The sequence below is a fragment of the Rhinolophus ferrumequinum genome, chromosome 3 (genome assembly GCF_004115265.2).
Source record: "Rhinolophus ferrumequinum isolate MPI-CBG mRhiFer1 chromosome 3, mRhiFer1_v1.p, whole genome shotgun sequence".
In the NCBI taxonomy this organism is placed as follows: Eukaryota; Metazoa; Chordata; class Mammalia; order Chiroptera; family Rhinolophidae; genus Rhinolophus; species Rhinolophus ferrumequinum.
Genome location: NC_046286.1, coordinates 55,241,615 through 55,255,081, shown reverse-complemented (window position 1 = coordinate 55,255,081; position 13,467 = coordinate 55,241,615). Strand labels below are relative to the sequence as shown.

At 33.2% G+C, this 13,467-nt stretch overlaps 1 protein-coding gene across 3 annotated transcripts in view; it reads left to right on the top strand.

Moving 5' to 3' along the window:
- Positions 1-13,467, top strand: part of ASCC3 (activating signal cointegrator 1 complex subunit 3) — a 288,105-nt gene that overhangs the window by 86,622 nt on the left and 188,016 nt on the right. For all 3 annotated transcript variants that reach the window (XM_033099400.1, XM_033099394.1, XM_033099410.1), the window contains exons 9-10: positions 709-909; positions 1,369-1,509. In XM_033099400.1, the coding sequence (XP_032955291.1) occupies positions 709-909; positions 1,369-1,509 (342 nt within the window). The remainder of the gene's footprint in view (positions 1-708; positions 910-1,368; positions 1,510-13,467) is intronic.

The following is a 13,467-nucleotide window of genomic DNA, read 5'->3' as shown; positions in this document are numbered from 1 at the left end:
TGTTCTGTTTTCTCTCAGATATTGGTTTTCATCTCTAAAGACTTTTTATGTAGGAATACTCTAAGAAAAATTATTTAGCCTCTCTGTGTCTTAATTTTTCTTCTGTCTTAAAAGGAAATAATAGTACCTATACCATAGAATTGTTTTTATGATTAAAAAAGGGACTATATCAAAGTGTTTACAATTGCATATGTTGCAGTGTAAGTTCTGAATAATTGTAATCTATAGCTGATATTCCTATTATTATAGCTGACTTTATAATAAGTTTTTTTAATCCATAAGATAATGAAACAGAAATTCCTATTGATTCATCTCACCAGAAAGTTTCTTGTCTACACATTCATTAGCCACCTTCAAGTAAAAAAACTGGAATATCCTCATATGAACTAGAAATACCTGTGTTTAATTTTGTTTCCCTACATTATTAATTGATCATTGTTTTATACTTAGGATTGTGTACAAAGATACAGTTATAGTCCCATTACCATATTTTTAAAATTTAGTGAGTTGCAATTTCCAAATTCATTAGAATTCTACAAAAATTGTGAATTGTTCTCAATGCACACACTTCAGTTTAAATACAGGACACATTGAGAGACTGAGAAAATTAGTCATTTTTTTCAATCAAGGGAAATAAACGTTTGCATTTAATTTTTGTAGGGCTTCTTCACATTATTATTATTTACAATGGGTCATGTTATTTTTTAGATTGGGCAGCTGGCTTTTAAAGGAATGAGGAGACTTAATAGAATCCAGTCAATTGTGTTTGAGACTGCCTACAACACCAATGAGAACATGCTGATTTGTGCCCCTACTGGAGCTGGGAAGACGAACATTGCAATGCTTACAGTTTTGCATGAAATTCGCCAACATTTTCAACAAGGTGTTATAAAAAAGAATGAATTTAAGGTAGGAAATTAACAAGCCAGACAACAGCTTTTTAAATTGTAAAATTAAAGTCATTTGGCAATTGTACATGTTATGTAAAATCTGGAAGTTTTTTTAGGATATTGTTCAGGAAGTCACATAAAGAGTGCTGCTTGATTTACTTCATTACTATTAAGGTAATCTCTGTTTGTGTTATGAAAATCCCATTACCCCTGTGAAAAGCTATGAAAATACTTTTAGCTTTGAAGCAGAACCAATTTTCTAAGTGATAAGGCTGTATGAACAAATTCCATTGTCCTTTAAACAGCTGCACACTTATCCAACAAAGATAAGTACTTTTCGTGTATCACTATGAAGATTTTTTCACTCGCAGTGGCTAGAATCATATTTCACAAGAAATTGTGACTTGTATTGACTACTGTGAAACAAACAACATTGTAGTTTTTGCTCATTCATCAAGCTAGTGTTTCTTTGGTACAGATTGTGTACGTTGCTCCAATGAAAGCCTTGGCAGCTGAAATGACAAATTACTTCAGCAAACGTCTAGAGCCACTGGGCATCGTTGTGAAAGAATTGACTGGTGATATGCAGTTGTCAAAAAATGAAATTTTACGAACTCAGGTATGTTGTATGCTTAGATTTTTTTGTTCAATACCATTCCCTTTTTTCAGGTAATTATGAAAATTGTTAAGCAACTATACCTTATATGACTAAAAACATAATACAGATGTAATGAACTTCTTTTACTTGTGACCACATCTTCTACAAAAGAGGTTTTTTGTGGGGCTTTGTTTTATGTTATCCCTTCTAACTTCTGTGATTCTTGCTATATCTTGAATATTGTTGGATTCCTGGTATAGATTTTAAATCCTTTGACAGTAAGTCTTATTCTTTTAAAACAGAAGGAAATAAAGATGTGGATAAGACCAGACTTCAATTTTAACAGCAGGAAAACATGTAGATCTTTAAATGATTCCATTAGTATCCCAATGGAATCCATCTCCAGGCTTGAATATAGGAGTCTCCTTTTTGTTTTCTTTGGATATACTCCTAGAAGTGGACTTGGTGGATCATATGGTAGTTCTATTCTTAATTTTTTGAGGCTCCTCCATACTGTTTTCCCATAGTGACTGTACCAATTCGACAGTGCACAGTGTACCACCAACAGTGCAGTGTTCGCTTTCCTCTACATTCCTGTCAGCATTTGTTATGTCTTTAACTTTTTGATAACGGCCATTCTAACAGGCCTGAGCTGAAATCTCATTGTAGTTTTAATTTGCATATCCCTAATGACTAGTGATGTTGACCATCTTTTCCTGTACCTATTGGCCATTTGTGTATCTTTGGAAAAATACCATTCAGATCCTTTCCTTTTTTTTTAATTGAATTATTATTATTATTATGTTATCAAGTGTTATGAGTTCCTTATATATTTTGTATATTAACTCTATCAGATACATGTTTTACAAATATTTTTCCCATTCTGTAGATTGTCTTTTCACTTGCTGATGTTTTCTTTTTCTGTGTAGAAACTTTTTAATTTGATACAGTTCTACTTGTTGACTTTTGATTTTGTTGCTTGTGCTTTAGGTGTCAGAAAATCATTACTAAGACCAATGTCAAGAATCTTTATTCCTGTGCTTTCTTCTAGGAATTTCATGGTTTGAGGTCCTACATTTAGTCTTTAATCCATTTCAAGTTAGTTTTTTGAGTAGTATCAAATATGGATCCAACACTTACATGTAAATATCCAGTTTTCCCTGTACCATTTATTGAACAGACTTATCTCCACTTAGTATTTTTGTCTCTCTTGTCGAATACTATTTGACTGTATATGTTTGGCTTTATTTCTGAGCTCTCGATTCTGCTTTTTCTCTATCTGTTTTTATGCCAGTATCATACTGTTTAGATGACTGTAGCTCTATAGTATAGCTTGAAATCAGGAAATGTGATGCCTCCCGCTTTGTTCTTCTTTCTCAGGATTTCTTTGGCTGTTGGGGGTCTTTCATGGTTCCATATAAACCTTCGGAGTGTTTTTTCTACCTCTATAAAAAAAAAATGCCATCAGGATATTGATAAGGTTTACATTGAATCTGTAGGTGGCTTTTGGTAGAATTGACATGTTAACAATTTGAATTCTTCCAATTCATGAACACAAAATACCTTTCCATTTATTTGTGTCTTCCTTGGTGTCTTGTCATATCCTCTTTAACACTTGTGTGGTTACTCTTTTTAATTTTAGCTATTCTATTGAGTGTACTGTAGTAGTAATATCTAATTGTGGTTTTAATTTACATTTCCCTAATGATTAATAGTACTGAGCATCTTTTCATGTGGCTTTTTGACACCTGTTTATCTTCTGTGGTGATGCATTTTTTCAAATTGTTTGCGTTGTTAGAGTATTTCAAGTGGGTAGCTTGTCTTACTATTGAGTCATAAGACTTTTGTATGAATCTAAATACAAGTCCTGTGTTGGGTATGTGTTTTGCAGATATTTTCTTTCAATTAGTAGGCTTCCTTTTCTCGTTCATTACAGTGTCTTTGGAAAAGTAAACACTTTTAATTCTCAAAGAGTCCTAATTTATTGACCTCTTTTATGGTTCATGCATTGTGTGTTCTGTTTGAAAAATATTTGTCAAGTCCAAGTAAGATTTTCTCCTAATTTTCTTCTAGAGATTTTATAGTTTTAGACTGTGATTCATTTTAGGTTGATTTTGGTATAAGGTAGAGGGAAGGGTTGAGGATCAGTTTTTTGCATATGACTACCTGCAGTTCTGGCACCATTTGTTTACAAGGTTATCGTTGGTCTGTTGAATTGCCTTGGCACCATTATTGAAAACTAATTGACCGCATATATTATATATGGCTCTATTTCTGGATTTTATTCTGTTCCATTGGTTTGTATGTTTGTGCCAATGCCATGCTGTCTTGAAACTATACAATATGTCTTGAAATCAGCTAGTTTAAGTCCTCTAACTTTGTTTATAATTGAGGAATTGTAGCTATTTGAGTAATTTTGCAAAACTTAAACCAACCTGAAAACATTGTTTTAATGGAAATGCAAGCCAAAGTGACTGAAAAGAGATTATAAATGTTTGAAATGTAGGGGAAATTACCTACGATACTCTAAGTTTATAGATTCTTTTTAAGTATTTAATTCCTTCTTAGTACTTTCAGGTGTTGTTTTTTTTTTTTTTTTAAGTTTTTTCCCTTCTCATTTCAATGCATATTCTTTCATTACAGATTTAAAAATAAACAAAAATAACATAACATGTCAAATCATAAGTTATTACAAGTACATACTTTCTCACTTTTATGCTAAGAAATATTCATGTATTTAATGAAGGTAGTAAGTCATAGTGGTACATTAAAGTTAGTTGATTTTATACATCTGAAATGTTTAGGACAGAGATTGGCACATAATAATTTCTTAAGAATTAGCTGTCCTTTAATAAAACCATATAAATAAGTTGCTTTATATCTTGCTGTTTTATTCTTTAACAGTATACCATGAACAGCTATCCATGTCAGTGGATATATGTTTACAATAATTTTAATGACCATACAAAGTAGATTACTGATGGTTGGAAAGGACCAGACACACAAATCCGCCATGTATTCCTCATTTATTAAATTGGGATTATAGCTCAGTACTGTTCAAAATAGTAGCCACTAGCTACATGTGACTATTTAAATTAAAATTAAATAAAGTATAATAAAATTAAAAATTTTAATTTTTTAATTTGCACTAGCCTCATTTCAGCTGCTCAGTAATCGCCAGTGGTTACTGAATTAGATAATGCAGATATAGAACATTACTATTTTCTTAGCAAGTTCTATTGAACAATGACAGTATAGTGTTTAAAGGAAGTTTTACGGCAATATGCAGAACAGAAGCTGAGGCACTATACATTCGTCCACATGCATTTTCTTTTGTTACAGGGCATATAATTCCAGCATATATATAGTTCCAAAGGATTCTGCCACTGTTGAGAAAGAAGCCAATTATTGCTAAGCCAGTCCCCTTTTATAGATGTGGGACTTAAGAGTCTCTGTGCTTTGCTTAAAGAAATATTTGCAAACATTAAGCTTTCCTGATTCTGAACCCATTTTGGTATAATTCTCAATTGTACACCTGAGATTCTCTGTTTCCGTCTTCCCAGGATCTTGCAGAGCCTTCTCCCATAGTATTACACATACTATGTGGATATTTTGTGTTTTATTTAACTCTTGCTTAGATGTTTTTAAACTTTTCCTATTAGAAAAATCAAAGAATGTGCTTGATTGGCTAGAGATGTGTACTAAAAACAAAGCATATGTAATTGGAAATTAAAGCCCAGTAAGCTTTGAAAAAAAAGTGGCATAAATTCTTTTTTTTTTTTTTTGCCAGAGAGTTGAACCTTCTGTTGACATTTTTTTTTTTTTTTTAAGATTTTTATTGGGGAAGGGGAACAGGACTTTATTGGGTAACAGTGTGTTCCTTTCAGGACTTTTTCCAAGTCAAGTTGTTGTCCTTTCAATCTTGGTTGTGGAGGGCTCAGCTCAGCTCCAGGTCCAGTTGCCATTGTTAGTTGCAGGGGGCGCAGCCCACCGTCCCTAGCGGGAGTCAAACCAGCAACCTTGTGGTTGAGAGCCCACTGGCCCATGTGGGAATCAAACCGGCAGCCTTCGGCTTTAGGAGCACGGAGCTTCAACCACCTGAGCCACTGGGCTGGCCCGTGGCATAAGTTCTTAATAAAATATTGAAGGTTGCAAAACAACTCTATAGAGCACCAACATTTTAACTCATTCAAATTAGTAACTGGAAATAACATTTTCATCAATTTTTTATTTTATAATTGATTATTGCACACTTAATTTTGATGTTATCTTTTTTTATCAAGTTGTCTATAGTCGTATTAGAAACCAGTTTGACTTTAGTCCATATATCTATATTATATTATCGAGGCATTACAATTGCCATATTGCTATGTTAATTATATTTTGCTCTGTAAAATACAGCGTAATTTCATAGCTGACTTACAATAGTATTGCTTGAAATCACCACCCCGTCCCCTACCTGCCTTTCTCACTCAGTGTTCTATTTGGTATTAAGAGCTAAAAAGAAAATAACATAAATTTAAATTGCCTGATAAAACATGGAATAAAAACAAAGAAAAAGTGAAAATGATGCACAATGTAGATTTTATCACCACAAAAGGATTTCTTTCAATTTATGGATTTTGCAATGACGTGCACTTCTACCATGCATAAGGACAATTAGGATATTAAGGATAAAAGCATTTATCTTGCTCATTGAAATACTGTGTACCTGTTTCATAAATAAGTGAAAAATGCTAATCATTTGAAATTACTTAGCTACACAGTTTTAAAATCAGTTGAAAAACCCAGATTCTTAATGAAGAAATATAAATATTCTATATATATTATTTAATTTAGAAATTAGTGTCGTATTCTGTTTGTTATAATGTTGCTTCTTATTTCCCTAGTTGTCTTCTTTATTTGGTTTGAGGATTTGTTTTTAATAGTACTTATTTCAGAAGCAGATTAAAAGAAAAAAAAATAGTTTTTACATTTTGAAGGTGATTCTTGACTGTTTAAGCTTAATTTTTCAAATGACTGCACAAACATAATTAGTGTGTTTTTGGTGGTAGTGATGATTTTTCAGTCCTTTATAACATTTGCTTTTTCTACTTGTTTTCTATTTGCGTTTTCAGTTTTATGTAATTAAGCAACTAATAACCAAAATAAATTTTAAGCTTCCTTTTATTAAGAGAGATATCTAAACAATGGGAATAGAATCTAAAATGTGAAAGCTTTGATCTCTAAGAACAGTAATTAGTTTTAAAAGATTTAATCATGTTTATACATAATGGAATTAGAAGGCTACCTCTTTTTAAATCCCCTGATGAAATGTAAACATTATTTGCCAGGGTAACTATTTTCTTCACTGAAGGCATGTCATTAAGAAGTAATAATAGTTCTAGTCTAAAGATTACTTTTATTAGTAAGCTAGCTATAAATTATATGGAAGAATTGTGGAATTCTTAGTGTTAGTTATTGATTATTTTTATTTTTGCAAGGTTTAAAACCTATTCATAAAATATATTAAAGTGCTTTGAGTAAAAAGTACACTCCTGAATATAAACTACTGCTTTAACTGTTTTGTTCTTCTTAATATAAGTATAAGATGGAGGTGGTAACAAGAGAACTACAATTTTGATGCATAGAAATCTGTCTAGTGAATGAAAATTGTGTATTATGGGAGACCCATTTCTTAGATTATAATTTAAAAGCATTTGAGAATCAAATTATCTTTGCTTTTACTGAAAAAAAATTTAAAATAACAACTTTATCTTTCCATGAGTATTCCTTTACAGAAAAATAAGGTGTTTCATGGTATTAGAGTAGGTTCATGTTATCTGATTGTTTCATACTTATGGACCTTAATTAAGTAAAAATAGAAAAATAATTTAAAAATTTATTTTTAAATTAGTTTAAGAATGTTGCTTGCAAAGTTTATCATGCTAACTTATTGAAATACAGACCAACAGCCAATAAGAAAGTTAATTTTCTTCCTCCTAAAATGAAAAATCAGAATGTCTTATGTTATAAAATTATAATACAATACAGAGCATGCTTAAAAGCAATCTAGGCTCCCTATAAACAAGGAAGTGAAAAAAAGAAAATGTCAAGATATCTATGATGTTCATCCTCAGTATTTTAGTTACTTAATAAATTTCAGAAATATCCTGCTACCAGTAAGTAATAAGATGGGAACGCACTAGCCACAAATACTACTATCATGTTGAAAAATTACTTACTTTCCTCTGGAATATGACACGTTTTAAATATTAAAGGGTAGATTATCTCTGTGGTCTTTTATCATTGCAGATCTTTTAAAAATTGGTGTTTTTCTTGGTTTTCAAAAGCTACCTAATGAAATCTGCAAAATATTTAAAAATTTTTGATTAATTATTGTGAATAAATAATAGGTCTTTGCTGCTAGTACTCCTTATAGTATTCCTTTATATCTTGTTTGTTGTTGTTGTTATTTGTTTATACTTAACTGTTATACTACAGATGTTGGGGTTGAACCTGTAAGAATGAGTTTGGCATATTAAGTCAAAGTGTTGGCAGTTAATAACCTAGATAAGATAAAGAGGATAACCAACTTTAATTTTCTTCCATTATGTTATCAAATCAAGTTAGAAAATTTTCAGAAGGTAACTTTTAGCTGTATTGAGTATTTCTTAATTATTCAATTGTGGTTATCGCGTCCTGACCAAGGAGGTTAGTAAAGAGAATTAAAATATCTGACACATGGGGAATTTTCTGCAGAATACATGTTCATATTACCTTTCCTTGGACAAAGGGATTGACTATATTTAGCTTGGAGTGTATATTTTAATAAGGTAAGTATAGTCAGTCCAGAACCAATTCCTATTGATTATTGACTTTATGTCCTAAATATTACTCAAATTCATTCATGTCCTCTCCATCTTTACTAAGATGTCCTCCTAGTCTGAACCTCTGTCGTCTCTCACCTTGATTACCTCTGTAGTGTTCTATCTAGGGTACCAGCATCCAGTCTGCCCCCTCCAATTCTTTCCCCACAGATAACCAGAAATACAACCTGATCAGTTTCACTCCTTCCCTTCTCACTTCTACACTTTGGCCCATTAAGAAAAACAGCAATCCAAAAAGATAATAATAAAAAGCTAATCATAGTTTTCCTGGGTGTGAACAGAATACAACTCCTGAAAGTGGCTATATCCATCTCATTTCTACCCAGCTCCAGCCCTCTCGTCATTTGTACTCCTCCTCACCCTGCCTATCTTCAATCTCTCCCATCCGTGTTATCTCCCACATGCTCTATGTACACGATCTGCTTCTGCCAATAACTCTCTTTTTTCTCCTTCACCTAAATCATTCCCTTTCATCCTTTAGATGTTAAATGAAATGTCACTTTCTTAATAAAATCGTCTCTATTTTCTCTGGTTGGGTCAAATTTTCCTATTATAATTTGTCATAGCACTGTATAGCTTATCTTTAGTAGTTTATCACAAGTAAAATTTTGTGTTTTACAACTTTTTTAATAATGCCTATTGCCACTCCACCTGCAATGCCATTTAAGCCTTTTGAGATCAAGGGCTATCTGCCCTTATCTTCCCTCATCACTGCATAGCATCGTGTCTGGCAAATGACCATGAGGACGAAAAGGATGACGACGATGAGGATGCTGATGACCTTAGGAAATGTAATCCATCCCTCATATATATCAGGCATTATTCTAAACATTTTATGTGTATTAATATGTTTTCTTTATGACCCTATGATATATAGGTTCTGTTATTTTTTATTATGGAAGAAACTAAGATTTGTACTATTATGTATACAGTAAGTACTTGGTAAATGCATGACTGAAAGATATTGAATGTGTTTTCATTAAACATTTACAGTATATCAGAGATCATGTATTGATAAACGAAGAATGGCTATAAGAATAATCAAATATCGAAGTATTGATAGATTTTGCCAAATTTCCATACAAAATGTCCTCACTAGTTATACTTAATATCTCTATTAAAGGGTGAGTTTATGCAAATTGATCATGTAAACACTAAATACAAGAATAGACTTCCTCAAGGAAAAATGCAGTTTTCTTTTTTTTTAATTCAAGTTTTTTGCAGTGACAATTGTTAGTAAAGTTACATAGATTTCAGGTGTACAATTCTGTAATACATCATCTATGTATCACATTGTGTGTTCACCACCCAAAGTCAGTTCTCCTTCAATCATCATATATTTGACCCCATTTACCCTCATCTACCACCCCCCACCCCCGTTACCCTCTGGTAACCACTAAACTATTGTCTGTGTCTATGAGTTGTTGTTTCTTTGTTTGTTTCTCGTGTTCCTTTGTTGCTTTCAGTTTTATATCCCACGTATCAGTGAAATCATATGGTTCTCAACTTTTTCTGTCTGACTTATTTTGCTTAGCATAATAATCTCAAGTGTCACCATGTTTTCGCAAGTGGCACTATTTCATCTTATGGCAGATTAGTATCCCATTGTGTATATATACCACAACTTCTTTATCCAATCACTATCGAAGGACCCTTTGGTTGTTTCTATGTCTTGGCCACTGTAAATAATGATGCAATGAACACTGGAGTACATACATCTTTCCAGATAAATGTTTTCAGATTTTTTTGGGTAGATACCCAGGAGAGGGATTGCTGGGTCATATGGTAATTCTATTCTTAATTATTTGAGAAACCTCCACACTGCCTTCCATAGCGGCTGCACCAGTCTGCATTCCCACCAGCAGTGTGTGAGGGTTCCTTTTTCTCCACAACCTCCCCAACACTTGTTATTATTTGTATTCTTGATGACAGCCTTTCTAATTGGTGTGAGGTGATATCTCATTGTGGTTTTTATTTGCATTTCTCTCATGATTAGTGATGTTGAGCATTTTTTCATATGTGTATTGGCCATGTATATGTCCTCTTTGGGGAAATGTCTATTCAGGTCCTCTGCCCATTTTTTAATTGCATTGTTTGTTTTTTTGTTGTTGAGCCATGTGAGTTCTTTATATATTTTGGATATTAGCCACTTATGGGAGGCGTTGTTTGCAAAAATCTTCTCTCATTCGATTGAAACAAGATGTTAATTATTATTAACAATCAAACATATTAATTAAAATACAAAGCTATTTTTCCATGATAAATTAGTAAAGATAATGAAAATACCCCATACGGGCAAAACTACAGTGTAACTTCAGCTCTCAACCTTTGCAAATAGTGTGGTTAAATCATTTTGGAGAGTGATTTGCTTAAAAGAAATCTAGATAGTGTGGCGAAAAACCATTTATTTAACTGAGTAGAGAATGGATATTGGAATCCTGGGGTCTTGGAAATTTGACATATTTTATCCATTTCTTCTTAACTCAGGTTGCAATATCAGAATCACTTGGGGAACATTTTCCTACTACACACATTGGTATTCTTTTTGATAATAGATATCATAACATGTGTCAATGATAGCTCATTGCGGTTTTGATTTGCATTTCCCTGATGATCAGTGATGTTGAGCACCTTTACATGTAACAAGCTGGGGTTCACTGGAGCTTGCTGGTAGCCTGGTGCCCTGGATGCTGCCTGGGGCCACGGGAGCCACCTTGCTTGAGCTGCTCGAGCCAGTAGGTAAATGCTGGGGTGAACTAGGGGCCTGAGTTTGCAGGAGCCTCTCAGGGAGGCACCTCGGGCCTTGGAAGTTGGCCTTGTACTGGGTTGGGCTGTCCACGGTGAAGTTGGGCACTCACTTTACTTTTCTGGTCCAATGGGGACGGTATCTCTCTGCACTGGGCTGCCTGGGCTTAGAGAGGCGATGGGGATAATGTGAATTGATCTTTCCTACCCTCCTCAATGCATCTTCTATTATTTCTGTGCTTCACCCACATATTTTAGGCCATCACCTGGAATCCTAAACTCTTAAGTTATTTTAATGCACGAATAGTTGTTCAAATTGATGTTTCTGAGGGGGTATGACTAAGTACTAGAAATTCCTACGCTGCCGTTTTGCTGGGATCACTCCCAGTTTTTCAATTGAATGTCAAGAAAGCTTAGAGCCAGTTTTTATACTTAATCACCGATACTATATTGGCTAATCCTTTTCTCCTTCTTTATCAACTTTCTAGGCCTCATTTTTAAGTGTATGTGAGTTTCTGTTAAGCCACTTCAAAGCCAGTAACGAGTAATTGTGTTTGATCTCTTTTTCAGTGCTATAAGCTTGTGAGATTGTACAAAATGGAAGGGAAAGGATAAAAAAGTGCAGAAAAATGTATAATTTGACTTGTCTCTGTGCTGTAAACATATTGATGCTGTCTGTGTGGTTTATATCCAGACTTGTGAAGAGAATCAGTGGCAGTTGCTTGTACAGGGTCAGCTGTCCCCTCATTGGTGACCATTACATTTCATAACATTGTGTAAGAGAGAGTTTGGGCTACAATTCCACTTCTTTGCTTTGTTTTTATCTTAAAGTATAAGCATCTAAATTTCTTGGCTTTATCTTTGTATTCCTAACTATAGACATTGAGTAACTGAGTTAGTCATAAACTTCTATGGAGAACTTCTTTGGATAACCGTAAATTGTGATTAAATAGTACACACGTCCTGCCTTTGTTCTTTTTCTAAATAAAGTAGAAATGATTCAACTACTAGAAGCAGGTAAACAATAAGGACAACTGGTTTCCTTTTTTGCACTCATTCTCATCAGTTTATATCCTGCCGTAATTGGTTGATAAGATTTGAGAAACCTCCCTTCATCTTCTTCCCGATAGTAAACCCCCCACATGCTGTTCTTTTCCCCCCAACAAACCTTTGATTAATAGTTCTTCAATTAGTAAAATCTCTTAGCATTGACTATCTGGAATTAGTTAAAGAGATTTAAAAAATGGTATTATTTTGAATCATTTTTTGTGAAGAACTGCAGAATACTTTTTTTTTTTGGCTCATCACATTGAGGTTTTAGTAGTTTGATATTACAGTATGACATTTTAAAGTGTTTTATTTTAGTAAGAAATTGATCCTCAAACTGAGATCTGCACATATGGCAGTAAAGAAGTGGTGACTGTGAAATGTTCAGTCATAGGAGAGGATTTTTTCTCCACTCTCACAGGACACATATACCAATCCAACTTGAGGAGAAAAAACAAACAAACAAACTACAAAACCAAGGAAACCTGTTCTCTATGAGCCATAGCCCAATTATACAGAATAGGACTTATCACAGGACAAATTTTTACCACAAATCATGTACGTGTCAAGAACTTGTCTTTGTGAGTGAGCAGAAAAGGAATCACTGTTAAGTGGAATTAGACCCTTGTTCTACCAGTCTGTAATGGAACGAAATCCTGGGGTATTATGGACAAGCAGTTAGAATGATGAGCAGAAGGTCTCTGTGGCTGTACACGTGGCAGTATAAACAATTTTTGTATTTTTCTCTATTATGTGTAATTAGTTAAGTTTTAGAGTAAACCTAAAGGATTCTATCCTTTACAAGCATATATGATGAGATTAGACTTTAGTATGTATGTTCTAGGATTGATGAAAAATGTTTTAAATCAACAGAAAAAACTAAAGAGAATTCTAGTCTAGCTGTAAGCACATGTGGTCTAGAAAGTATTTTATTAAATGTTTAATTTTTGAATAACATGTTATAACTTTTACTCCCCTACTCCCAGCACTTCATGCTCTCTTCCTGCAAAAATTTTGGAATTTTTTTATTGATTTTATGCCTTATTTCTTTAATAAATGTTACTTATGAAATTTTCAACTAAAATATTATCATAGCATTTTTAACATGAAAATACCAAGGTACATTTCAGATTATATTCTTTATGCTTTGGCTTGACCATTTCATATCTTTTCAACAAAGAATATGCAGTGAGAATCCTTTAGTATTCGAAGATTTTCCAATTAAATTGTATATTTTCATTGTATAAGTGAAAGCTATGGTCTTTGACATAGTATAATTAGATACGTCAGAGGACTTTGTGCTTTATGTGTGTAAGTG